A 27,623-nucleotide genomic window follows, 5' to 3' on the forward strand; every position below is an offset into this window, starting at 1 on the left:
TTGAATTTTCAAGTAGTGATTTGTCATTATGTTTCATTCATTGGTTGACGGTTTCTTATGAAATTAAATCTCGTAATGTTTAACTTAATGACAAATAACTACTTGAAAATTCAATTTAATACATCTTGTATTTCTGGAGTTGTTGCCCCCCAAACGAGTTTGGTGGTAGACAATTTTCGAGACCACTATTTATGTGGCGCGCCCTCTACTGAAAGAATATTAAAGTGCAAGACTAGCGGATGCTGCACTATTCAACAAAAATGAACAACTCGTTTTCCGATGAACAACTCAAGAAATACAACATGTATTAAACTGAATTTTCGTGGACTGATTTTCCATGATGTGTGTAAGAGGTGTATTGAATATCACGAGAAACAGTCCGACAATAAAAATGATATGGTCGTAACAATTTAGTGTTTTACACGCGAAAAATCCACTTTGACTTTCATTCGGATTGCATTTGTCGCACTTAAAACACTGTATTGTTACAGTCATTATAGCTTCATTGGTTGACGGTTTCTTATGAAATTAAATCTCGTAATGTTAAACATAATAACAAGTCACTACTTGAAAATGCAATTTGATACATTTTGTATTCCTGGAGTTGTTGCCCCCCAAACGAGTTTGGTGTTAGATAATTTTCGAGACCACTATTTCTGTGGCGCGCCCTCTACTGAAAGAATATTAAAGTGCGAGACTAGCGGATGCTGCACTATTCAACAAAAATGAACAACTCGTTTTCCGATGAACAACTCAAGAAATACACGATGTATTAAACTGAATTTTCGTGGACTGATTTTCCATGATGTGTGTAAGAGGTGTATTGAATATCACGAGAAACAGTCCGACAATAAGAATGATATGGTCGTAACAATTTAGTGTTTTACACGCGAAAAATCCACATTGACTTTCATTCGGATTGCATTTGTCGTGCTTAAAACACTGTATTGTTACAGTCATTATAGCTTCATTGGTTGACGGTTTCTTATGAAATTAAATCTCGTAATGTTAAACATGATGAAAAATCACTACTTGAATATTCAATTTAATACATTTTGTATTCCTGGAGTTTTTGCCCCCCAAACGAGTTTAGTGGTAGACAATTTTCGAGACCGCTATTTCTGTGGCGCGCCCTCTACTGAAAGAATATTAAAGTGCGAGACTAGCGGATGCTGCACTATTCAACAAAAATGAACAACTCGTTTTCCGATGAACAACTCAAGAAATACAATATGTATTAAACTGAATTTTCGTTGACTGATTTTCCATGATGTGTGTAAGAGGTGTATTGAATATCACGAGAAACAGTCCGACAATAAGAATGATATGGTCGTAACAATTTAGTGTTTTACACGCGAAAAGTCCACTTTGACTTTCATTCGGATTGCATTTGTCGCGCTTAAAACACTGTATTGTTACAGTCATTATAGCTTCATTGGTTGACGGTTTCTTATGAAATTAAACCTCGTAATGTTAAACATAATTACAAATCACTAGACGAAAAATCAATTTCAAACATCTTGTATTTCTGGAGTTGTTGCCCCCTCCCCAACGAGTTTGGTGGTGGATAACTTTCGACGGACAACTATTTATGTGGCGCGCCCTCAATAAAATAAAGGAATATTGGTGCGGATGCTGCACTATTGAACAAAAATAACAACTCAGTTTCCGAGCAACCACTCAAGAAATACGAGATGTATGAAACTGAAATTTCGTGCAATTAATTTCCACGATGTGTAACAGAGGGGGTATTGAATATCATGAGAAACAGTGCAATAATAAAAAATTAGATGATCGTTAAAATGTAATGTTTTACTCGCGAAAAATTAATACACATTGTGCCCGACGTCTTGCAGACCTTTTCAGTTTAAAAAGTGGTTTTAAATGGCGCGCTCCATGCAGCTCAGAAATTGCGCGCTATGCTGAGCATCTGCTCTTAAACCAAAAGTTGAAATACGGCCGATTTTTTTTCGTCCGATTCCTCATTGGAAAGTTCGCAACTAATGTAATGCTAAAAAACTATTAATTCATTTGAAAATCTATTTTTCAAGGTGCCACACCCAAAATCACCTTCACCGTATGCATGTTTGAACTACGAAGCGAAAAGGATTTCAGCCTTTCACTGTGTACGATTATGAATAACAATTATGATATACATGCATGATAACATTTCATTCGAAACTGATTTGATATTAGTCGTTCTTACACCTATCCGGCAGACCCTCCCCCCAGACACCACTATCACGCCCCTAAAACGAGGCCTTAAAGTTTTGTTTGGGAGGATAGAGGGCGCACTTGCTCTTGAACAGCAGAGCGCCACGTCAAGATAGTAAACAAAATCTTCAAGAAGTTTTCACCACTGCAAAGGAACCGGAGTCTGCTTTAACTTCAATCAGAAATTGCCGAAATGTTATACAAGGCGGTTATCCTAATTGGGGGACCACAAAAAGGTAAGTCATGTACTCACAGGCCCCGCTATCAGCTGATTTGTGCAAGCGGTAAGCTGAGGAAATCAGCTGTTTTTCAATCGAGAATGATATTGTGTCCCAGTTGCATTCTGTTCTTTCTTTTTTTTTAGGGGGGGGGGGGGTGGAGAGTGATAATAATAGGATGGGATGACTCTTTGAATTTTCCCTTTGCTTTAGAACGCCACTGTGTGCCATGATATTTTGCGGGGATTAACAATGCAATGTAATGACAGCAAAGTTTAGTGGTCTCGCTCTCTCACTCAGTGATCAGAAAACTTCAAGTTCAATCATATTTGTCATGTTTGTTTGTGGATTTTTCTTTATTTAGTTTTTTTTTTTAATTTTATTCATTTTTTGGGGGGGGGGGGGAGTAAAAGCAAAGCAGAAGTAGCAGCATGCCATTAGCCCTATGTCATGTATTGTATTGTATGGAACTGAAAAATAGTTCCATTTTTAACTAGGCCTACATACATGTACACTTTAGTGGTAGCTTGAGAAACTCCAGCTCTAAGTCTAATGCTTATTGCATTAGAGGCTGGAGTTACTCAAGCTACACTAGTGCCATAGTGGCACGATCCTTTCCTTAGTTTGGTCCGTGTGGTTGTGCTGGACATAATTGATTGATGTGTATTTTTTTTTAAAGGAACTCGTTTCCGGCCTTTGTCTCTGGAGTTCCCCAAGCCTCTATTTCCTGTTGCTGGGTTTCCCATAATTCACCATCACATAGAAGCATGCAGCAAGGTATGGTATATTCACGGAGAAATAATTTCTCCATGGAATATTATTGCACATATTTCTTAGAAAGAAATTGCAACAAACTTTTATTAAAACATTCCAATGGCAAAAAGCGAGATGATTTACTAAGTTGGATGAGTTTTGTAATATGACTCATGAAGTTGAAATGAAACTTCAAAATCATGCACTAATTAAATAAAAAATCACTACAAATTTTGTTTTTGATATTTATACAAGTACAACAGTAAGAAAAAGGAATTGGGTCAAATTCTGACAAAATAGTGAAGTGAGCAATTTTCCTTAATTTGCATCCGAAAATGTGAGGCAAATTTCATTATTTGCTATGCATAATTTCTCAGATAACCATCAAATGTGCTTTTGCTTTATAAAAAAAATAACAGTACTTTAATTGCTTGTACAAATTCAATTTTTTTTTACAAATTCACTCACTACATTGGACCAAAAGCACCTGTAATTTTAATTGACTGAAATTTGATCAATTTTGATTTATTTGACTAATTTCAGGTACCAGACCTGCTGGAGATACTGGTGATTGGGTTCTATCAGCCCAGTGAGGCACTCAATCGCTTCTTGACATCGTCACAGAGAGAATCCAATATCAATATAAGGTATATATCAAATAAGGGAGTTACTTGTAACTTACTTGATAATCATTACAGCTTCGTAAACAAAATAATGTCAATAAAGTCTGTCATGAGCCAATATGACCGATAAGGCAGGCGTTTATCTCCGGTTTCCTTTGCATGAAACAACTAATAATTCTTTTTTGTTACCCCCAAGATGGAATGCCAATCCATCACAGGTTACTCCCCAGCTAATGCCAGTACCCTTTTTTACTCCTGGGTGGAGAGAGGCATGTGGGGGTGAAGTGGCTTGCCCAAGGACACAACATGTGACCAGCAGCAGGATTCGAACCCATGACCCTCTGGTCATGAGTCACAAACCCAATCCACTTGGCCACACTATCCTTCAAAACAAAGAAATTGATAACAGGCTGGCTAGCTCAGTTGGTATGTACACCGATTCCAGAAGTCTCGGGTTCGATTCCCGCTCAAGTTAAATTCTATTGTTTTTTTGCTTTAGATACTTACAGGAGTACACGTCTCTCGGCACAGCGGGCGGATTGTACCACTTCAGAGATCAGATCCTCAGCGGTCAACCGGACGGGTTCTTTGTTTTCAATGGCGACCTGTGCTGCAAGTTCCCATTGGCTGAAATGCTTGAGTTCCACAACCAGAGGACCAATGGGCAGCATTTTACTCTGCTAGCAACTGAGGTAAAGCTGCTTTTCTTGAGTATTAATATTCTGGAATTTAGTCTCGAATTCCTGCTTCATGCCTAAAATTTTGCTTTCTACAAAATCAGATTTTGTTTACAAAATAGTCTATCTGTCCAACAGGCACCCAAGAGCCAGTCGCTAAACTACGGATGTTTGGTGAAAGATCCTGAGACGCATGAGGTGAGTTGAACAATGCTTAGCCTTGTCTGAAACAGGCTTATAGATAGAGTAATGGCTGTGGCTATTGTCAGCAGGTGCCCACTTAGTTATAACAGTGGAAGACCTAGCCTTGAGATTTGGATGCAGCCTTAGCCTTAGCATGGACAATATTTGCTTACTCAACCCAGGTAACCAGCCAAAGTGTGATACAGTATACATTGATTCTGACCGGTATTCAGCACATCAATTTACTAAACAATCTGCTTACAACTCCATGCAATAGGTCAATCTGGGCACGCTAAAAATTCTATCATGAAGGCCCCCTTCAATTGGGGCAGTAGCTTTGCACAATGCTTTCGTTATTGAAGGGGAGTGATCACGTCCCAGGCACTAGTATACCAGATATAGGCACCAGAATTCCTATACCTCATCATCTTCTTATCATTACCTGTTTGTATTTTCTCATTTAGTTTTAAAACTCTTAGTTTATTTATTTTGTTACATGTAGGTATTACATTATGTGGAGAAACCCCAGACATTCGTCAGCAGCATCATCAACTGCGGCTTGTATCTGTTCACGCCAGAAATCTTTGAACACATCTCAACAGTGTTTAAGGAAAACCAGGCAGAAATCTTCAAGTAGGTCCTCTCAATGTGTATCATATGTTGACATTGCATTGATGGAGGAAGTTTCAAATGAATAATGCATTACTTGTTGTTTTCATATATTTTTTAAGTTGATGAAAGTTTCTTTTTTTACCAAAATACCAAAATAAGGTGTGTGTTTTGCATAATTAAAGGCACGTACTGTAGGAACATTGTTAACCAGTTCACGCCGGGATTATTTGAACAAGAACGGAACGGAGCGCGGGATTACTCTTCACACGACCTCAAGCCAGGCGGGTTGAAGCCATCACCCTCGGGCAGCACACTCATATTTCCGGCCTCGCTCGCTGCGAGCGGGTCACTGACAGATATTTCTGGCCTCTCTCCCTGCGTCTTTACCTGTCATCCGTTCCGAATACTGCCAAACTTTTGCGTGTATACACGGCCTCCGGCGCGAACTGGTTAATTACCGAACCTATACCGATTTAAAGAGAAAAGCCTTGCTCAAAGTGAAGATAGGGATGGTACCAAAACCCTGTGAAATTATTTTGCCTGAAATAGTTTCGTTTAGAAGAAAACATCATTGCAAGTGGTTCTAAAAAACGTGCTTGATGAGCAAACCTTTTACATGCGTCAGCAATGGAATCCAGTGAGGAGACCCTAAAAATTATGTAGATATTTCCTCTGTTTTCTTTAGATGTATAGTATTTCACTGAGCTAAAACTTCAACAAGTTGTTCTGCACCCTTCAGATTGTGAGCAATTGTGTTGCTTCAAACAAATGAAATGCACGAAAAGCAAATAATGTATCTTTAATAAAAGTGTCCTGATTTTTTTTTTTACAGTGGTGATTCTTTCTCAAGTAACAGAGACACCATTCGTCTGGAGCAGGACATCTTCTCTCCCCTGGCAGGCACTGGCAAGCTGTTTGTGTATAACTGCGAAGACTTGATGTGGAGTCAGATCAAATCCGCTGGGTGAGTGAAGCACATTCTGTGTTTAGTTGACCCTCAATCTAGACCCACATGAGGCATGATTGCAGATAAAAAAAGTTTTGAGGGAATCACATTTTCTAGGCCAGAGTTTTCCTAAATAATTTCTAAATTGAGGAGTCAGTGCTTGTGACCATACCGCTCTTGAGAGATGTCAAGTTTTGACGCAGGGTGCTGTAAAATTGTTAGTTTGGAAAATTGGATTTACAGAATGTGTTGAGAAATACCTCAAAACATTATTTTCAAAAATTTGCGTCCGATTGGACTGAAACTTTGAAGACGTACAAAACACGCATGGATTTTAATACATGCAACTGAAATTCCATATGTATGACTAAAAGTTAGACATCATACATATGTATGACTAAAAGTTAGACATACAGCTAATAATTTTGTATACAAATCGAGCAAACAAAATTGAGAGAAGTAGGATCTGAACTAGGACTACCAGAGTGGCATTCCAGTACTTTGACCATGATTCACTGTCAGACTATTTGTATTTTACAGGTCAGCTATCTATGCCAATCGCCTGTACCTTGGTCTATACCATGACACCCACCCAGAGCGACTGGCCAAGAATGATGAGAACGGACCGCATATTGTAGGAGATGTCTTCATCCATGCGACGGCCCGCGTGGATGCCACGGCTACTGTAGGTACTTGCGTTATTCATATCAGTATAAATGACTACATTGCCATTGTAAATACATACAGTACAACATGGAAACTGCTATTCTGGTTTGTTTGTTTGGTTCTGTCTGTTTATTTCATGTCTTTGAATGTGATTCCACGGGGATATTGTCCAAATCACGGCTGTGTCTCCAGCTTTGGCTCATCCCAGCTCCAAAATCATATCAAAACATGGACTGTTGGACTCAAATGAAACTGATAGAAACTTTGGCATTATGTGGACAAGTTAATGATGCTGTAGCAGAAAAATGAAGCTACATTGAGCTAGAAAGTTTCAACTTGAGTTAACTCTGAAGCATAAAATCGTGAAGCCAAAGCCTAAAGTCGAGGTCAGCAACGAAGCCAAGGTTTGGCTAACCTCCCAGCTTGCATCCTCTGCATATCCTTATCTATAGCTGCTCTAAAGTTTAGAGAAAAATGCAAGGTTGTTTGCTTCCCTGTCAACCTGTTCATGAATTCAATTTGGAACATTATAAATACGTGTATATGGCATTCCATTTAATTTACAGTTGGGCCCTAATGTGACAATAGGAGCTGGAGTTATCATAGGGCCTGGTGTACGAGTCAGGGAATCCATCATCCTGGAAGGCGCCAGTCTACAGGTGAGTATTTATTGATTTAAATTCTTATTTTAACTGGGTAGCCCATGGAGTGGAATCCACTGGTCTCCCACGGGCCTAGCAAAGAGAAGACAATGTGAAGAAATTACAGTTTTAGATGTGGGAGGAAAAGCCCAGAAGAATGTTCTGGGGAAAACCCACGGAATCAGGTAGGGACTGAAAACCCAATCCACATATTGGCTCAGACAAGAATTGAACCTGGGTCACAGCAGTGGAAGGCAAGGAAAATACTGCTACGCCAACCTGACTCTCCGTCAAGGATTAAAGGGGGTTAACAAAATCTCTGCTTTGTTGCTTATGGCTCCAGCTTCAAGTTTGTCAGCCAGGTCTGACAGACTATCTAGCTCAATATTGGTCCATTATTAGTAGAGACAAAGCTGGTGTTTTGTAAAGCCAACTAAATTTTATCACATGTGGGCCAAATGGAGTTACATTTTATAGTCAGAGATCAGGTAAAACTGTGCAAAAGGCAAAGTTGATGGTCTTGTGAAGTTATTCCTTGTAATTATTTTTGGAACTTCGAGCCCTGTAGTTTAGCAGATTGTACCTGAAATTTGAAGACTATGGGTAAAGGGCTTTTGGTTCGGTGTTTGTTGTGGTTTTTATACAAATTAAGGTTTGGAGATATGCAGTTTGTTTCAGTTATGAGAATTTTTTTGTGAAATGGAAATGTTGTGTGAAATGCACAGTGTATATGACAGTTGTTCGTCTCTCTCTGTTTCTTTTTCAAGGACCATTGCTGCATATTGCACAGCATTGTAGGATGGAACAGCGTGGTCGGGGCGTGGTCCAGGGTGGAGGGCACGCCCAAGGGGCCCAACCCCAACGACAAGTTTGCTAAAATGGACAGTGATAACCTGTTTGACGATCACGGTAAACTGACGCCGTCCATCACCATCCTAGGCAAGTAGCAATTTCTACAGCAAGATCATGTTCATCCTTTTATGTCACATTTTTGTTTGTATTAACTGATTTCACCCTGATTTTTTGGGCTGGCTAAGTTTACCTTACCATGAATCTATACTGTTCCAAATCACAAGTCAAATCACAAGGCTATCACAAGTCAAATTATAAGTCAGATCATAAGTCAGTCATAAGCCGTTTGAATAAGCAGTGGCAAGTTGAAGTTCACAAGTTGCAGGGTATGACAAAGGAATGCAATTACAAAGGAATGTCTCCATCACAGTTCATTTACATTTTCAAGCTTGTGACTTGTCTTGAGACTGGGAGACTTGTGACGGACTTGTGACTGAATTGTGACCGACTTGTGACGGACTTGTGACTGACTTGTGACTGACTTGTGACTGACTTGTGGCTGGCTTGTGACTGACTTGTGACTGGCTTGTGACCGACTTGTGACTGACTTGTGGCTGGCTTGTGACTGACTTGTGACTGGCTTGTGATAGACTTGTGACTGACTTGTGACTGACTTGTGACTGACTTGTGACTGACTTGTGACCGACTTGTGACTGACTTGTGGCTGACTTGTGACTGACTTGTCAGGACTTGGCTACAACTCTGTCGTCAGATGACAACTTTCTATCTTTAAATTTTAATGTCACCACTCATCATCCATGCATGTATCTTATCATTTCTTCTTCACCTCATATCCAATCAGGACGCAATGTGGCCATCCCTGCTGAGGTCATCATTCTCAACTCCATAGTGCTCCCCCATAAAGAACTCAGCTACAGCATCAAGAATCAAATCTTGCTCTAACACCCATCCTAAACTTCATCTTCATCAGTATGTAACTTACTGATTTTGTTTTTCAATTATTAGGCCAAAACAAAATAGTTCTGCTTTTGATTTCCGTACCTATCCTATTCTAACAGCCCCTACCTTAATTTTTTTATTGGAAAATTGAGAAAAAAAGCCACCCAAAACCATAAATTTCTTCCTTTTACCCTTGACTACACGCAGACGCCTCCATATGATCATACACAAAACAAATAGCCCCCCCCCCCAAAAAAAAATCCCTACCTACCTACCCTATTTTCAAATGCCATGTAATCGGAAGCAGAACTTTTTAATTTTTTGGCCTTATGTGTCATATTTATGACACATATTTCTCTGAAGATTTTGCCACCCAAAGACCACATGTTTCCCAGCCACTCCTACATCAATAAGGGCCTTTATGTATTCCTGTATTGCACAACTTAGGTCATCTTTGTACCAGAGCATATGTGCATGTTTCAAGCCTGTTCCAAGCCTGTTCCAAGCCAAGTATTCCATTTAGATTTATTTGTTTTGATTGACATTATACAGGTAGCAACGTGAGCATTCCTGCAGAAGTGATTATACTCAATGCAATCATCCTCCCAGACAAGGAGATCAGAGGAACTTTCAAGAATCAGATCCTACTCTAGATGGCAAGACAACCAAGACGATTTGCTAAAATAAATTGTTGGAGTTACACATCAGTTTTAGTGCTGTTCCAGTAGTGTAACCTCCCCCCCCCCAACTCATACACACAAAAGGGGAACCAGAAACTAATCTTAAACTTAAAATTTGACATCAAGTTTACAGTGCTGGTAAGGGACCTTAAAAACACTGCTGTGTTTTGTATCTTGACCAGTGCCCCCTTTACTTCAGATGATCAAGGCCTCCCCCAATGAAAAACAACTAGCTGCGCTCAATCTTGGTGGATTTGTTTAATGATCTTTAAAATGTTGTGTACATGTACATGTGTTTTCGTTATTGTCTGAAACAGAAATATGCGTATTAATGCCATTTTCCTGACAAGTTTCATCACCCACGGTTTGGTTTTGTTGGCATTACATCACAGAATGTGGTCTGATACTTTTTAAAAAAAATTCACTGGGGACCATTTTAACTGAATTTGTTAGCATGGTACTGTAGCGTGTTGTACGCATGTTGCTACTTGAATTTAGTACAAAGATTTTATGTTGATAGAATTATATTTACTTCATACAGTGGCATAGCCCTTTTTCAAGTTAAAGCAGCTTCTTTATTATTTGTGCTTTTTAAGTTTTATCATTCTGTTGTAAATGATTGCTGAAATGGCTTTTGTTTTTGAAATAAACTTCTCAACATGTGCTAGTGAGAGTGATTAATCTTGAGCAGTATTACAAGTAGCTCCATGGCGGTAGTGATGCAAACATCTTGATTAGCGTTACAACAGTGTAAAATTGTATGATTTGCTTTGAATTCATATGCAAACATTCATCTTTGAGGCACTGGTTGGGCAAGTACATTTTAAATTGCCCACAATGGGAATGAATCGGATAATGTAATATACATAATTATGAAACATGTACTTTATACCCCCCGCAGAGAAATAGCTTCTAAAAAAAAAAGATGTTATGAGGCAGCTAGTATAGATATACAATGCTGCAGTTTGTATAAATTACATTTTGTATAACGTGTCAAAGAACTCTATAAATCGATTACATGTATATGAATTGTGATTGTGGTCTTGATGCTATCTTTATAAGCCCCATTTAGTGCCTTTGAAAGTGTTTCAAGTTGCAGGAGTTGAAACTGCATTCATTAACAAGCCGAACACCCCCCCCCCCCTTGATCCCCATCATTTTTATCCCCCTGGCTTTTAAGCCAAGAAAGGGGATCATGCGATAGTGTATTCCTTCTGTGCGTGCCATTTTGGTTGTGCTTTTATCTGAAAAGTGGGGCTTTGAATCTCAACCAAATTTGGCGACAATAATCTTTGGGGTCAAATGAGGTAATTGTCATTATTGGTTAGGTAAACTGAAAAGTGTGCTTACTTGCATATTTTAAAGAAATGGCCTCCTGAATCCTTCAAAATCTACCACTGTGCAAGAAGTAATGCCAATCTTTTTACTTCAACTTTACTATACTTTGTGGAGGTGCCTTAGTTAAAGTGGAAGGCCTTGATCCTGTGCCAACTCCTCAAAAAAAGAACCCCCAGGTGGTGTTTGAAGATTTGGGGTCCAGACCACAAGAGGAAACAAGTGGGGACAGGGAGCAAGTTGCTCATGTAAGCCAATTCAGATGGGGGAAGTAAACTTGATGGAAACTCCAGGCGGCAAATTAAATGAACCCTCTTCCCAAAACCAAACTACAGCATAACAATAATATTAACTCTTTCAGTGCCAAACTCGTACATGTACGAGGTATATTTGTTAGTCCAATAGCGCCAACCTCGTACATGTACGAGGTAATGTTCGTAAATGTTCGTACTTAAAATTGCCAAACCTCGTACATGTACGAGGTAGAGTAAATATGTTATCAAAAGGGGGCGCTCTTGCTCTTTCTAATGGTACCATTTTCATGCATGTACGACCTGTACATGTATTTATTTTTTCATTCGAGTTCTTGAGAGAGGGCGCAGCACTAAATCTCGTATTTTCTGCAAAAAGTGCAGAATCTCCCTGTGTTCAGGCCAGTGTTTCAGGGTGTATCACTATGTTTGTGACTACTTTTGACTTTCAAATATATCAAGGATTTACCAGAGAGTAACAACAACAAATTTAGTGAGTAAAACTTATTTACTTTTTTTTTTACAGAATTTTGAACAATTAACAAAAACGCTCGAAGTTGGGCGCTTTAGGGTTAAACTTTTCAAATTTCGCGGGCACTGAAAAGAGTTAACCTATGTCCTTTGCCCCCCCCCATTACTGATTGTAATGCATTTTGAATTGTCATAGATGAAAGCTAGAGAACATAGAAAAGCAACACAACAAAAGTAGTCAAATGAACCAGCATTATTATGAATGACATGTTGACACCGCTTTTTATTACAAAATCCACAAGACCATTCATGATTGTTAAGCAAAACAGTCCGACATGTCCGTCACTACTGTTGGAAAGTTGCCCCAGAACGAACTCGGCCGGGTGTTCCTCTGACGAGAGAGCCTGTTGCCTCGCTTCCAAAAGTCAATGTTGGACCTGGCGAACCAGAAAGCGTGTTTGTTGAAGTTCTGTCCAAGGTGGAAAGATGGACTTGATTTCCCCACAACTGCTCCATGAAGACTGCCGTGCCATGTAGCCTCTCTTGGGGCATCTGGTCCAATGTTTCCTGTCTCCGTTTCTGACGATGTTCAGGAACAGAGTGATGAAAGATGTGTGAATCTCTGTGATTAGCCATCGGGCTTGGAGATCCGGGCGTGTGGATAGTGGCTGAAATGTTGCAAGTCAAGAAGTTGGAGATGTCAGTCGCCGGCTAGCTGTCTACTTGGACCTGGCACGCATCTTTCTTCTCTTGCGCTTCAGTCTGAAATTGAAGGGAAATAAAAGATTAATTACTTTTTAACACTGTCATACCAATACAACATGTACAATAGAATGAAGCCCAGTCATGCATGATTAATTGTGCTTCAGTCTATTGTAAAAAAAAGGCAACACTGTTTAAACTTTCAAGTCCCCCCTCTATCACGAGTAACATCCAATCATTATTATTCACACTTGTTAAGTGGTTAAATTGTTATTTACCTTCGCATGCGCTTCTTCTTCCACTGCACGGGTGAAATATGAAAGAAAAAGAAAAGAAACAAAGTTCATGAACAAAAACAAAACAATTTACATTTGGGCTGGGTTCCCAATTTATGCCATGGGTGTCAATTCAAGGCAAATCGTGGTTTATGATGGCCATGAAGAGCGCCCTCACTCGGTGTACATTAATCGTTATTGTGCAAAAACGTGTCGTAGGAATGGGCATGATGGGGGTCACTTTTCATGCTGTTCAGCATGTTCAGCTGATTCAATCATAGTTATAGCTGTTTTGTCTTTTATCAGGTGATAACACATTGAAAGATTAAATGGTCTTTCACTGAAATAATTTTGTTAATTGCCACGCACTATACCGTGCATCATGTGCATGAGAAACATCGACACTAAATATAAAAGGAAAAATTAATGTTTTAAACTTCAAGGTATATAAACATTTTGCATGTGATCTCACCTTATCCCTCATCGCACTACCTCCGCAGAAACCTCGAAGGTATCTCAAGCAAGTTTTGCCGTTCGATGCCTCTTTAAAAAGAGGATTTTTGTGGATTGGAATCAGCAAGCCATGTAGATCTCGGCGACCTACAATCGTAAAGGCAGCATCTTTACATTTGTGCGCATGCGTTGAAATATAGCAAACATATGGCCAGCCCAATGTTTCAATATACAACTTTTTTTCCAAAATAGCATTTCGAGTGCAAATCGCCTAGCGCTATAGTGACAAAGCGGGACACTTGTTTGTGCTATTATTCCCCCCCCCCAAAAAAAAATAGTAAGTTGGAAAAAAGGTGGGACTCTAAAAGGGAATAAGTATTCATTATTTTGATATTTTCCCCGATTTAGTTTTGTTTTAGGTTGTGGGTTCGATTCCCGCCTGGGGGGTAAGGTTGTGATGCATCCTCGGACAAGGCACTTTGACACTCATTGCTTTTCCCAACCAAGGAGTAAATGGGTACCTGTGAGGGCAGAGATAGTTATTGTGGTTGATTCAGCTGCCTTGCACTGAAATGGCTGCATATTGAGCTGTATATTGGCCATAATCCCCAGGGAGCTGATGAAATGGTATTTGGAATGTTTTATTGACCTAATAATCAGGGATAATAACTATGTAAAGGGCTTTGATCGAAGGTACATAAAAGCGCTATATAAGAACCTTTTATTATTAATTATTGTTATTATTAAAGCTCATGCGTCCAGAATATTTAGGGCAATGTGTCTTTTTTTTCTGATTTGTTTATTTTTTTTTATTCATTTTGATTTCGCATTGATTTTCAATTTGCATTGATGTTGCATGTCTTTTACATATTGTTAACATGCATTTGCTTTATTTATGAAATAACACAAACGCACCTGCTATAAAAAAATATTATATAAATAAGTTTGTTTGATGTGGCTTTTAATAGGAAACTTGTTCAGGCTTTTTCAATAAGTTGATTATTTTCATTTTTACATATTCTGTACAAGAAGTTTTTCAAAGACAAATATTATTTTAACAGCAAATATCTATCGCATTTAATGTATGAAACTCAAATGGCTTTTAATAATGAAACACAAAAGATAAAGAAATATTTTGTTGTGACAAAGGGTGAACATATCCAAGATGGCGGACCCCACGGCGGCGAATCCAAACCAGCTGAACGCCTCTAAAAATGACGATAAATCACTGGATAAGCAAACATTGGCCGCAGTTTTACAGTTCCTGAGAAAGAATAATCTCAAGGTAAAAGTTTGCATCGTTTAAACGTACTGATTGATAATAGATTCTCAGTGTCTGATTGAATATCAACCATTGCCAAAACTAAGCCATTGCATTTGTGTGTGACTCGATGACCACTTATTGACACACTGTCATCTACTCCTAGAACTAGTATGAGGCTCCACGTAGTGGAGCCTCATAGATCAAGAAGCCCGCAAAATTGCCTGCAGCACAAAACACTAATATTAATAAAGTACAAAAACGTCCATCAAAATGGAGACATTTCACACAGAACCGCTGCACAGTTTGCCCCTATACTCCGTACTTTATCTCTTGACTAGCCCCACTAGTGTGGCCGTCGGTATGCTGCGCTGAACCTTTGGCCACACACCGTGGTACCGCGCGCTACTGAGGACGAAGTTTTTCATAAAATTCAGGGCAGTTTCTTACATTTTCAGTTTCTTACTTTCTTATGGTTGTATTCTATGATGTCTCCTATCACTTCTGGGATGCTTAGCATGTGCTTAGGTCTAATGATGTTCCATTTTCCGAGATATTCTTCAATCTTTCTGGAGTCCATATGCACTCGTGAAACGTCTGGTGATGGCAGCCATTTTGAATGGGACAAGAGATGACCTCAAGCTGTGACGTCGCGTGTATGCAAATTGCTTGTCGAGCGCGCGAGGGCGCGAGTTGCAAATGCGACGGCTGTTTCCTGTACCATGCATTTATCGTCAGGGGGCCACGTGCACCGATCTCTATTCAGGATCTACGGCACAGGAAACAGCCGTCGCATTTGCAACTCGCGCCCTCGCGCGCTCGACAAGCAATTTGCATAAACGCGACGTCACAGCTTGAGGTCATCTCTTGTCACATTCAAAATGGCTGCCACCACCAGACGTTTCACGAGTGCATTATGGGCTCCAGAAAGATTGAAGAATATCTCGGAAAATGGAACATCATTAGATCTAAGCACATGCTAAGCATCCCAGAAGTGATAGGAGACATCATAGAATACAACCATAAGAAAGTAAGAAACTGAAAATGTAAGAAACTGCCCTGAATTTTATGAAAAACTTTGTCCTCAGTAGCGCGCGGTACCACGGTGTGTGGCCAAAGGTTCAGCGCAGCATACCGACGGCCACACTAGTGGGGCTATCTCTTGACATACTCACGTATCATGCGCAGAACTAACATAGGTGGATTCTGTCGGTTTTTAGGCCAAAATGATGAAAAATATGCCCTTTCCGCACTGAGCCAACCCGACACTTAAAACGTGCACGCATATGATCGAGCGATGATTTTCGGTTCGCTCGGTGCGCGCCGCGGGGGGTACGGTACATGCACTTGTACGCATGCACATACTATCATTTCGCTTGTACCGTACCCCCCGCGGCGCGCTCCGAGTGAACCGAAAAATCATCGCTCGATCATATGCGTGCACGTTTCAAGTGTCAGGTTGGCTCAGTGCGGAAAGGGCATATTTTTCATCATTTTGGCCTAAAAACCGACAGAATCCACCTATGTTAGTTCTGCGCATGATACGTGAGTATGTCAAGAGATAAAGTACGGAGTATAGGGGCAAACTGTGCAGCGGTTCTGTGTGAAATGTCTCCATTTTGATGGACGTTTTTGTACTTTATTAGTGTTTTGTGCTGCAGGCAATTTTGCGGGCTTCTTGATCTATGAGGCTCCACTACGTGGAGCGTCATAGTTCTAGGAGTAACTGTCATCAGGTCATGACTGTTGTTGTTACGTCTGTGTCCGACTGTCCTGATTGTGGTCTGTGTAATGATCACACACAAAAATGATCATACTTAAATGTCATTTGCATTAATTAGACTTGTCACTTTTGTGTAGCTTCGTCACTTGTAGTACTTTTTGTGCAGCTTGTATTTCTGGAGGTGGAGCAGTGTGGTGGAGGGGGCCGGGGGGCTTGCTTTTTATACTAGTCCTATCCTTAAGTCACTTCGGAGGTTGTGTACATTGACTGGCCATATTAATTTGAACGTTTGTTAATGTTTTATTTGCATTTATTTTTAAATATGTTAAAAGGACACAGAAGATCTGCTGAAGAAAGAAGCAAACATTGAGGAAACCGATGAAGGTGTGGGTACCAGTACAGACCAAGAGGTTACATCAGTCTTGTCAGCTTATAACAGGTACATTGTAATAATATACATTTTGATAAAAGTGTACTTTAGGTTCCCGTTCCATATAAGAATAGAGAATGAAAACACAATTTAAGTTTAATTATGTTCAATTCAAGAAGCATTTGCATTACCAATGACAACTGTTCCATATTGTGAATCGTTCCTATTGATTACTTTTTTTAATGTAATATAAGTAGGCTGTAGTAGTAATGATATGTAGCTGCTAAATGGATTGTTTGTATTTTTCAGTGATGGAGACCCATGCATGTATGAAGAATTCTACCGTGGCTTACAGAACCTTATTGAAGCATCACTGGACTCCAGTAAGGTAAGGACATTTGTAGCAGTCTTACAATATTTTGGACTGTACCACCGCAAGTACCTCCCCGGTGGAGACAGTGAGAGAGGCCTGATATCAAAGGACACTGGTGCACCGCTGGTGCCATGCGTCCGTCAGAGCTGGAAAAAAAATGATGGGAGTGGGATTTAAACCCGCGATGTGTGGCTTCAGACTAGCACCTCTTGGACAAAAGACGTTGACAAATAAAAGAATTCCAACATTGGGTTGGATAACTTAGTGGTTCGAGCACTAGTATGGTGGTTTATCTGTCGCTGGTTCAAATCCTGCAAGGGGGAATTCTTTGTTCAACCTTGTATTGTGTTTGATTTTTCTTGTGTTTCTTGCAGAGTGAGCTGTCGCAGGTCTTGTATCCAGTCTTCGTCCATATGTACCTGGAGCTTGTCTACAATGGCCACGAGAACCAAGGTACTGCATGAATGAATTAAATAAAGTAAATATGAATATTAGTGTTAGTGTAAGAAAAATACAAAATTGATGCAATAAAATGATTTCAGGTGTTGTGATGTTCCTATAGACTCTGTGCATATGTACCCCCCTCAACGGTTACAAAGGGAGAGTTGGGGGAGGCTACTGGGAGGGACATTCAAACGCATTGCCGATGTCGTCTGATGCTCACGCAAAGACGCTATGGGCTTGTGCACATTCAAAATCAAATTAGTTGTGCATACTACGCGCCGTACGTGCACAAACCAGTACAGGAACGGCCTGTATCCCGTCCACTGAGCTCTTGTGGTAAAAAAAGTGCCATCAAACTGTTCGTGTATGGAGTCCATAGAATGCACACTACAATCCTTTCAGTTTCATATTCTCCTTTTCTGGTGTACATACTTTTTTTTTAACTCTAATTTCGACTCAAACCCCGTAGCCAAGAACTTCTTTGCATCATTCAGTGAGGATCAGGAGGAGCACCATCAGGAAGACTTGATACGACTGGCCACGTTCACCAAGAAAGAACACATGATACACAATGAACTCATGATGAACTACAGGTAATGGCTGAGAGTGAAATAACGATCTGATATTGGACATTAAAAAAACACTGACCACTTTTTTAAAAATAAAATGTTAATTCTAAGTGAGAATTATTGTGTGTTGTCATAGACTTATTGTGACTTGTGATTTGCTTGTGATGACTTGTAAAGGACTTGTGATGCCTTTTGATTGACTTGTAACAACTTGTGATGACTTTGGATGATTTGTGATAACTTATGACGACGTGTGATGACTTGTGAGGACTTCTGATAACTTGTGATGACTTGTGATAAACTTGTGAGGACTTTTTCATAACACTTGTTGACTTGTGATTGACTTGTGATGACATGCGACTTATTTGTGATGACTTTGATTAACTTGCGATGACTTGTGATTACTTGTTATGACCTTGGGATGACATATTGTCACTTGAGATGATTTTTAGGTAGCATTTGTTGACTTGTGATTTACCTGTGATGTACTAATGATGACTTGTGATGCCTTGTGATGCCTGGCTTACAACTCTGGCTGACTCTTTTTCTCAGGACCAGTAAGTATGTGATCCGGATGTGTCGCAACTCCTACCAGGCCCTCAAGAGACAACTGCATGATCGGCAGAACACTATGGTGCTGAATATCGTGGAGGAACACCTGTTCATTGATGGTAATTGAAAACCTAGCCTGACTGCATTTGGCCAACCACAGGAGGCTAGTAGCTGCCATAGTCTACGTGCATGACCTACAGATTGCACTGCTTGGCATACTTGATTGCAATGGCTATTATCCATAATCGTATTCGTGTAATTAGGGTTGTGGATAACTGGTGGGTTCATATATTAACCTTAAATCCCTGAAGATTTTTGCTAGAAACTTTCCATACTCCTCTAAACTCAGTAAATATGTTGGGAATAAATGTCACATTCTTTGTGCTTCAAGTTTGAAGGCGCATCAACCCCACTGTTAAATAGTTGCTGGGCTCGACCTCCCTAAGTCTTGCACAACCCTCCAAAAACTTCTAAAGGATATTGAGGGAAATCAGGGGTTTGGATTCTAAACAAGTGTTATTTTGTTCTTTGTTTATCTTGCTAGTGTTTGATGGAGTACCGCGGAGCAAGCAGCAGATAGAAGCCACGGCAGGAGGCATGGTAGGCCAGGCAAGGAGAGATGGTAAGCTTATAAGATTGCACTCTAGACGTCTTGGTAGGAAAGAGGTGTGTTTTGTGTTTCTGTAAGTAACTTCAGTGATTTTGGCATTTTGTGACCATGCTCGAAAGCCCCAGTGGTCAGGACTCACTGTGTATACACATATTGGTTCACACACTCTTGTTTTACTATACTCCTGAGGACAATGCTTTGTGTTTTCCTTTGTCCCTGTAATATAACATTCTCCCATAGACTAAGCACACAAACCTACCACAGAGGACCGTTTTGAACAAAAGACCCAACGCCCGAGGACTGAAAGGATCTGTTGTTCTCCCTTTGTGTGTCTGTCATTGGGGGTATATAGAACAAGTACACGTATGGCGCAAAGTACGCGTGAAAAATTTTATCTTGAATGTGCACAATCCTGTAGCATCCTGAGCAATGCATTTGAATGTCCCTCCAAGTGGTCTTCTCCGACTCTCTCTTTAAAACTGTTGAAGGAATCTGTGCACAGAGCCCATACCACTAAGTTAAACAATTGTTAAATTTGGATGTGCAAATGTCAAGATGAAATACTAAACTGACCTCATGGTTTGCTCTTCTCAGCTAATAAAAGTCGGGTGTATTACGGCTTACTGAAGGAACCGGAAATCTCCCTTCCCATTGAAGAGGAAGATGAAGGAGGAGAGGATGGAGACAAACCCAAGGTAGGAAAACAACCGGAAAAACATATCGGAAAACCAGACTGTTTTCACTTTTTTTAAATGGATAATCACATTTTGGAAATATGTCTTAGAAGCTAGGAGGAATTGTGTAGAATTTTAACATACTTATGTGCCGAGATAATTTTTGTTTTGTGTTTCTATGGCAATCAGAGGAAACGCCCCAAGAAAGACTCCTCAGCTGGTAAGAAGAACAAACCTGATCCCAACGCACCGCCAGTAACCAGGATACCACTCCTAGAGATGTAAGTTGAAGCCCCAGTCAATATTCATCATTGCATTGAACATTGTAAGGAACGCTTTTGTCTGTTCATTTGAAAAGCTTGTCACAGGACTCGAGACTGAATGGTGTGTGATTGAATTGTGATATTTTGTAATTGCAGTATTTTTAGAAAAGAATGGCATAACCAATAATTGTTAATTAAATTATTTGCATTTTGCTAAGGTAATTTATATGTGAGCTGTATACTCAGTGCTGTCTGAGCGCTTGTAAAAGGAAAAAAATCACAAGCTTGCTCAGGTGGGACTCGAACCCACGACCTCCTGCATACTAGTGCAGATGTCTTCCCACTCGACCACTGAGCTTGCCGGAGGCAGCTGCCTGGTTCAAATATGATATAGCAATAGAAGTGAAATATTTTCTTTGATTTATTTAAATATTATTAGGAAAGACTCTGACAAAATTGACAAGGCCATCGCTTTGCGAGAGCTGTCCAAGAGAATCCGTCTGGGACCCGACTGCTTACCGTCTATCTGTTTCTACACTTTCCTGAATGCATTCCAAGGGTAAGCATGAATAGGATCACGAATACTGCTCATAAGTACTTGGTGTGTTCACATAGGCCACGATAAATTTCTAGCTACCGGATTTTTTTCCTAGGTTTTCATACTTATCTTTCAACCTGTTGTTGATTGCCCAACCCCCCTTCAAATTCCAATATCCATGACAGCCTAACTCGGATCAAATTTATGCAACAATCCACATGAATTTTGACATTCGTCACGCATGCATATTTGTACATGAAACTGAAGTGAGCAGGATTTAAACGACACAGAGGTTGCAGATTCGAATCTCACTGTTTGTTGATTCTCTCCTGTGCCACGAGGGATTTTCTTCGGGTTGTCCAGTTTTCCTCCCTCCACAAAACCAACAGTTTCGATCTGGCTGTTCGTGGTAAGACATGAGTCGTACTATGGCGGCTGCCTAAGGCACCTCTATATACCCTTGGCCCTGTTTGGAGCTCAGCCCTTCGCAATTCAGCTTCTGTTGTGAGTAAGATGGATTAGCCTCCCAAATTTATTTTGAAAATATATTTTATGCTATATTGCACTACAGGTTGATTTCTGTTGACATCAGCGATGACTCTAGTCTGATGGTGGCAGGCTTTGCCGATTCCTGCATCAGGGTCTGGGCCCTGACTCAGCGGAAGCTACGCAGCATGAAGCTAGGCAGTGACCTGACTCATATTGACAAGGAGGCCGATGATGTCATGGAGAGAATCATGGACGACAGGTAAAGACAACACATTCATCAAAAAAACCAACTAATTTTGAAATTAATTTCATGATTTAAAGGCCATTTGCTTCTTTTGTTTGTTTGTTGGTTTCTTCAAGTTTTTGATCATCACTAAGTATTGTTCACAAAGACAACAGGATGCAAGGTAATGCAAATTTTGAAAAATAAATAAATACATATCCCAGGTGAAGCTGAGGATAAAGTCACTGGAAGCCTTTGAGTAGGGTAGATATGGTAGCACATGTCTTTATTCCGTGATTTTGTGTGGCGTTGTAACGAAACTACTGACTTACGAGAATGTAAGAATAGTGGATTAGACGAATCCAGGCACTTGACCACAGTACACTCAAGAGGCCCCCTTCAATGATGGAGAAACCATTGTGCATGCTATTGTATAAAGCCACTGCCCCTTGATAGATTATCTGAACAATAGCTAGCACAATGCTTTTGCCATTGAAGGGGGCCTTCATGAAAGAAGTGATAGCGAGTTGGGATTGGTCTAAACCAGGGATTTAATGGGATCCTGGCTGGTTATTTCAGTGTGTAAGGTAAGGATGCATTATGGGCATGCTGAATCTAGCATTTTCGGAAGATGAGTTCTAGTTCCTTTCAGAATCTCACAAACGAGATACACAGACAACTTGCTAACATGCAAATCCTTTACTCATTAATTGTCCTCCTTGCAAATTTCTTAATTAAATTTCACCATAGTTTTTCAATGTGTGAAAATGTTGTGGATTTGCACTTTGCAGGACGGCATCTGACTGCCGGACGTTACTCGGTCACAGCGGCTCGGTCTACTCAGTCAGCATCAGCCCAGACAGGACCTACATCCTATCAGGCTCTGAGGATGGTACAGTCAGGCTATGGAGTATGTTCACATTCTCCAATCTGGTCTGCTACAAGGGACACAACTATCCTGTCTGGGACGTCCAGTTTGCGTGAGTTCCAGTGACAAAGTTGTATTAGAATTCACCATCATTTAGACCATCATTGAGAATTCACTCCGGTACCATTTCATTTAAAGATTAGGCTTTAATCAGGGTTTGTTGCCATTTCGGAAACCAGGGAAAACCTTGAAAATATCAAAAATCAAGGAAAACTCAGGGATTTTGACAGTGATCCAAAAGGGATACACTTCTCGAGACCGTAACAATTGCCTGTGCTACACCACCCCTTTACTTCCCAGCAACCTCATTAAAGTAAAAATATTTCTCATGGAAGTTTGGAGATTTCTCAGGGAACTATCAGGAAAAACTCAGGGAATTTTGTTCTCATAAAGTGCTGGGAACCTTGTTGATATATAAAGTGCTTATTTTGGAAGATCTCTAGCAAAAATAAACCAGGGATCCAGACTGAATGGTAGCGAAAGTGATAAGCACGTTGTCTACAAATGTTTCTTTGCAGTCCCTACGGCCATTACTTTGTCTCTGGCGGTAACGACAGGACAGCCAGACTGTGGACCACTGAAAACTACCAGCCCATCAGACTGTTTGCTGGACATTTCTCTGATATAGATGTGAGTTTCAAAGTATTTCATTTGTTTGGCTTCTTTAACTGTATTTACCCTTCAGTCACCGTAGCGCCCGAATCCGCCCCACCTATTACTCACTGTAGCAACCGAAACTGGCTGATTTTTCAGTGAATAAACACAAAGTAATACAATGTTGTACAAGTGCTAGATCAATTATTGCTCATAATTTCTTTAGCTGTCACTAATTTTCAAGAGTCGTTTTTCGATTAAAAGCTATTTTAATTTCGGCACAGTTCTTGACCAACAAATTGTTGGAAATAAACTTACAAGCAAACATCGTCAAACTTATTTTAATTTAATGACATTTAGGGCCCGTCTCAATTCATATCCAGGATGAGTTCTGGACAAGTTGCAAATAGAATCCTTAACTGTGTCCAGAAGAAGCTCTGCATTTGTCCCAGACATGTTCCAGGAAAATTTTAACTGCAGGACTATTTACTATTAACATCATTATGGGAAGATTGTGGGAAAGTTGTTCGGAATCCTGCAACTTATACCCGATACAATATCCTGAAATTGTCCGGAACTCGTCTTGGATATGAGTGGAGACGGTACCTTGCGAAACAAAATCATTGCCTTCTAAGATAGCTGCTGTGCGTAAGGTCTTCAGGTCTTGTGGGCAAATGAAATCACTTACTGGATAACTCTCAATATATTGATAGTGGTTTTTTTTAATTTTCCCATCTCATGCAGTGTATAAGATTCCACCCCAACTCCAACTACGTTGCGACAGGCTCCAGTGACCGAACCATTCGTCTGTGGGATTTGCAGAACGGCAAGTGCGTGCGAATCATGACAGGTCACAAGGTATGCCACGGTAGAAGGACCTAATTTTTTGATGCTGTAATTACGTTGGTCTAGAATACTGAATGGCCACGTCTCAAGTTTGTAAAACAAATTGGACATCACTTGTCCTGTGGCAAATATGTAGGTGACAACGATGTAGTGTGTTGTGTAGAGCAGCATCAGATGTGTAGGCATGTCCCTGTGAGTACTGGAAGAAGTATTGTAGTCGAGGTAAATATCGTTGGTTGTACCTCGAAGTGACGAATGTGATTGTTTTGCTGCACCACTAAGTGATGGATTGTCTATGGACTTTGTGCACACGATACTTCACTTTGTGGTGCAGCAACTATCGACAATACGTCACTTTGTGATGCGACCGACTATATGATGGATCAACAAGTCATCACAAGTCACCCAGGCCCACGTCAACTCACAAGCTACTTACATGAACTGTAACAGAGGCATTCTGTACTTATTCATCCCCTGTTGCTTGTCGCTGGACTTGTAAATTAACTTGTGATAAGCTTATGACCAGACTTGCAAGTTTCATCCAACAGCAGTACCTCAACTGAAATATTGAAGGAAAGTCAGAATTGTATCTTTAAGACTTATCTGTATGTACCCGCAGCTTCACCTGATGTTCCCTCTAGTGTAAAAAACAAATTCCCGCAAAGAGCTTGACAGACAAGGTTTACAAGTCAAGATTCATGGCAATATTATTTTTTTGGCAGGGTCCTATTCAGGTCCTATGCTTCTCTCCCAATGGTCACTACCTTGCCTCTGGAAGCACCGACGGTCGCGTCTTGATTTGGGAGCTGAGACACGGTCATCTGGTCGCTGAACTGGCCAACCACACGGACACGGTCTATGCCTTAGCTTTCTGCAGGGATGGCAGTGTCTTGGCGTCAGGTAAAGTTGGATTCCAAACACTCCTAGAAAGAATTACTTTAAACCATTCTACACCCTTATCAAAACCTACCAGCAGTTTTGGAGAATTTTGCAGGATTTAGCTGATGTATAATCTGCTGTGGAAAGCTTTTTGTCGCTTTTTACAGCAATTTAGAAATATTTTGATAATGGAACACAACGCGGGAGTTGAAAACTAGAAAATTGAACTGATCCCAGAAGTTGCATGCCTAATTTTGGAAAGTTCATGCCAGGCATCAAACCCCGATACTCCAAAGTTTAAAGCTAAAAGTATAAAGAATATGCCTCTGGATTCTTGCTGATGTGGTTAATTTGGCAGGATTCTGGAAAGTTTATCACAAAAATGAGAGGTTATGTTAATTGTTTAACAGTGTGTGGCATATTGATGAACAGAAAATTAATGTCACAGTGAACACTGGTTTGACTTATTTCTGAACGCCACTTGTTGGATCGTAAGCAGAAGTTTTCTGGGATCCTGCTCCTAAAGTCCGAGTGATATTTGAAAGATCGGTTTTTTTTACAGGCTTTACAGCTGATCCAAAGTCAAACATTGTTTGCGTTCTTTTTGCAGGTGGCATGGATAACTGTGTCAAGTTGTGGGACGTGAAAAAGGTCTTTTCAGAAGTTGAAGCTGAGGACATGACGACGACCCCCAACATTGTACAGTAAGTCAAGTCTGGACAGATTCACTGTCTTAAACTTCTTGACTTTTGTCAAAATTGGGTTCAAAGAAGCACTTTGCCCTAATTTTGAAAATAAACGGGTTCGTGCAATATCAATTTGAGACTGTTGAAGTGTTGCACCGAACCAAAAATATTAGGAGTAATTCGGGTTGACCAAAATACATTTGGTTTCAGAAGGGCCAACTTTTTGTAGAGGTTTTACATGGACTGGACTCTGGCGTGATTTTGATTTACTGCACCATAGATATTTCAAAAATTGTGGATGTTATCATTTCTCACTGTCACAAAAGTAGACCTTAATTTAAAACTGGAATATTCAACAATTAATTTTAGTTTTTTATATAAAAAAAATTCCTGGAAACTTTATAAATTATGCAGTATATGAAAAAAGAAACTCCTTTTTGATTTTGTTTCAGATCCGTGAAGAGCAAGCTCTTGTTGGGCTCCTACCCCAGCAAAGATACCCCGGTCTATTACCTGCACTTCACTCGACGGAACTTACTACTAGCTGCAGGGTCCTATGCCAACACGTCAAGCTGAACAGTTCTGCATGACCAGGACCAGAGCTGGAGTACTATGTTACAGTCTCTCTGGGGTGGAGTGGTCTTTGAATGTGTAAAACCAAGAACTGGACTGCTTGCTGGATGCATAGACTGTTCACGGAATTTGTCAACTGTTTTGCATTTGTTGCCTTTTGACGTGAGCAAAGTGTGCGAATGTTCATTTTGCTGACAGTGCATTAAGATGGTGGTGTGGCTAGAGGAGTATATGGGGATGTGACCACCTCTCCCCCACCCTCCCCCTCCCTCACCTACCTCCCCCTCCCCCGCTCAACGTTTGCATGAGAAAAATCGTCAGTCTTGTTGACAAAATTATGTTAACTCTCCACAAAGAGGCTACAGTGAACAGCGCCGTCTAGTGTCAAGCAATGTCCAGTTACACAATTTTGTCTAGTGACTTTGTTACCCGTTGCCATCTATTGGCAATTGATGCACCGTTAGACCATACGAATAGACTGCTGTTTGTAGTCCCGCCCCATGACGTTTCAGACCAAATCCAGAGTGGTCCATATTCTAGCACCAACTGTGCATGCAGAACCAACAAGCATGCTTTTAGTCCAGGGTGGGAAGCTTAGGACACAAGACAAAAACATTGATTTCTCAGCATTTAGCACAAAAGATTTGCAGACATTGTTCAACTTTTGATGACATTTGTGCGAGGCATAGCACAATTTGGTCGCAATCTGCCTAAGTGAAAACATTAGTAACAGCAGAATTGCTTTACCCATTTTTCCAGAAGACCAAAATGTTAATGAATTTCGGAACTGGCTTTATAAGTGTATGGGTGCACTATGGGAACGTACGTTTCAATTGTGTTTACTTAGTTTTCACTATATAAAGTTAGCATTTTTTCAAGCAGATACTATTGCTTTATTTGGTCTCATAGTTGCACATGCAACCTAAGTCAAATTTAGTGTTCTAATAAAAGCAAAATGGAGCAAGAAACCTGTTTATGGAAGAGTGAATGGAGTTCCCCGGCTTGCTAATAAACGTGTTCATTACGTTTGACTGTTGTTGACCATTAATACAATTTCCCCAAGAATGTTAAAATTTCTACTGAAAAAAAAAATTGAAAAAAAAAAATCTTTGTTTGCTTTTAAACCCCTTCCCCATTTTTAACTAAACATTTTCAATAGTTGAACTGGAACGTTTCAACAGCAAGAGTTTTTTCTTTTACAAAAGCTGATTTTCGTATAATTTACTCAATATTAGCCAAACCTTTGGCAAAATATTTTCGAAATTTTTTTTTAAAGAATAAACTGCCTTCACAAATAATAGCAATGCCAAATACATTTCCAGAAAATTATGACAGTGATATATTAAGTAGTTTCCTTTTTCATACATATAATGCAGAAACACAAACACAGAAAAACATAAAAATCATGCGGAACACTTAAAAATACAAACAAATGGGGTAAATGCATCTCAAAAATGCCTCGCAATTCTCGCTTTGGCGTACCATTTTGTCTAAAATGAATTAGAACGCCAGTTTTGCAAAAAGACGAAAACAAAATATAGGATATAGCTGGCTTACTCCTTCCTCCTTACTTATA

The 27,623-nt window shown here is 40.0% G+C and overlaps 2 protein-coding genes and 1 long non-coding RNA gene across 4 annotated transcripts; 2 read left to right on the forward strand and 1 right to left on the reverse strand.

The window, feature by feature from the left end:
* The first annotated feature begins 2,285 nt into the window (after positions 1-2,285).
* On the forward strand, positions 2,286-11,004 carry LOC119722794 (mannose-1-phosphate guanyltransferase alpha-A-like). Of its 2 annotated transcripts, XM_038193131.1 has the most exons (12): positions 2,286-2,450; positions 3,112-3,209; positions 3,729-3,832; positions 4,308-4,500; positions 4,624-4,683; positions 5,171-5,301; positions 6,113-6,244; positions 6,767-6,911; positions 7,459-7,551; positions 8,301-8,472; positions 9,188-9,315; positions 9,838-9,956. In XM_038193131.1, the coding sequence occupies exons 1-11, from the start codon at positions 2,408-2,410 to the stop codon at positions 9,286-9,288; spliced, it is 1,272 nt and encodes a 423-aa protein (XP_038049059.1). In that variant the 5' UTR covers positions 2,286-2,407; the 3' UTR covers positions 9,289-9,315; positions 9,838-9,956. The 2 variants fall into 2 exon arrangements, with proteins under 2 accessions (XP_038049059.1, XP_038049060.1); XM_038193132.1 differs by lacking the exon at positions 9,188-9,315 and having other exon boundaries at positions 9,838-11,004.
* A 1,271-nt stretch (positions 11,005-12,275) lies between these two features.
* On the reverse strand, positions 12,276-13,639 carry LOC119722795. The gene is made up of 3 exons (XR_005270481.1): positions 13,472-13,639; positions 13,003-13,025; positions 12,276-12,784 (listed from the first exon to the last, which is right to left on the reverse strand). It is a non-coding gene; the product is annotated as an uncharacterized LOC119722795 (long non-coding RNA).
* A 943-nt stretch (positions 13,640-14,582) lies between these two features.
* LOC119722796 (transcription initiation factor TFIID subunit 5-like) lies at positions 14,583-27,035 on the forward strand. Its single transcript, XM_038193134.1, has 17 exons — positions 14,583-14,737; positions 16,769-16,875; positions 17,116-17,194; positions 17,554-17,632; positions 18,093-18,216; positions 18,745-18,863; positions 19,289-19,366; positions 19,949-20,049; positions 20,218-20,309; positions 20,731-20,850; positions 21,401-21,577; positions 22,333-22,521; positions 22,988-23,099; positions 23,808-23,921; positions 24,632-24,809; positions 25,399-25,492; positions 25,927-27,035. Exons 1-17 carry the CDS (start codon positions 14,618-14,620, stop codon positions 26,048-26,050), a joined length of 2,007 nt encoding a protein of 668 aa, XP_038049062.1. The 5' UTR covers positions 14,583-14,617; the 3' UTR covers positions 26,051-27,035.
* The last annotated feature ends 588 nt before the right edge of the window (positions 27,036-27,623 follow it).

The sequence above is a fragment of the Patiria miniata genome, unplaced genomic scaffold (genome assembly GCF_015706575.1).
Source record: "Patiria miniata isolate m_02_andy unplaced genomic scaffold, ASM1570657v1 HiC_scaffold_16, whole genome shotgun sequence".
NCBI classification, from domain to species: Eukaryota; Metazoa; Echinodermata; class Asteroidea; order Valvatida; family Asterinidae; genus Patiria; species Patiria miniata.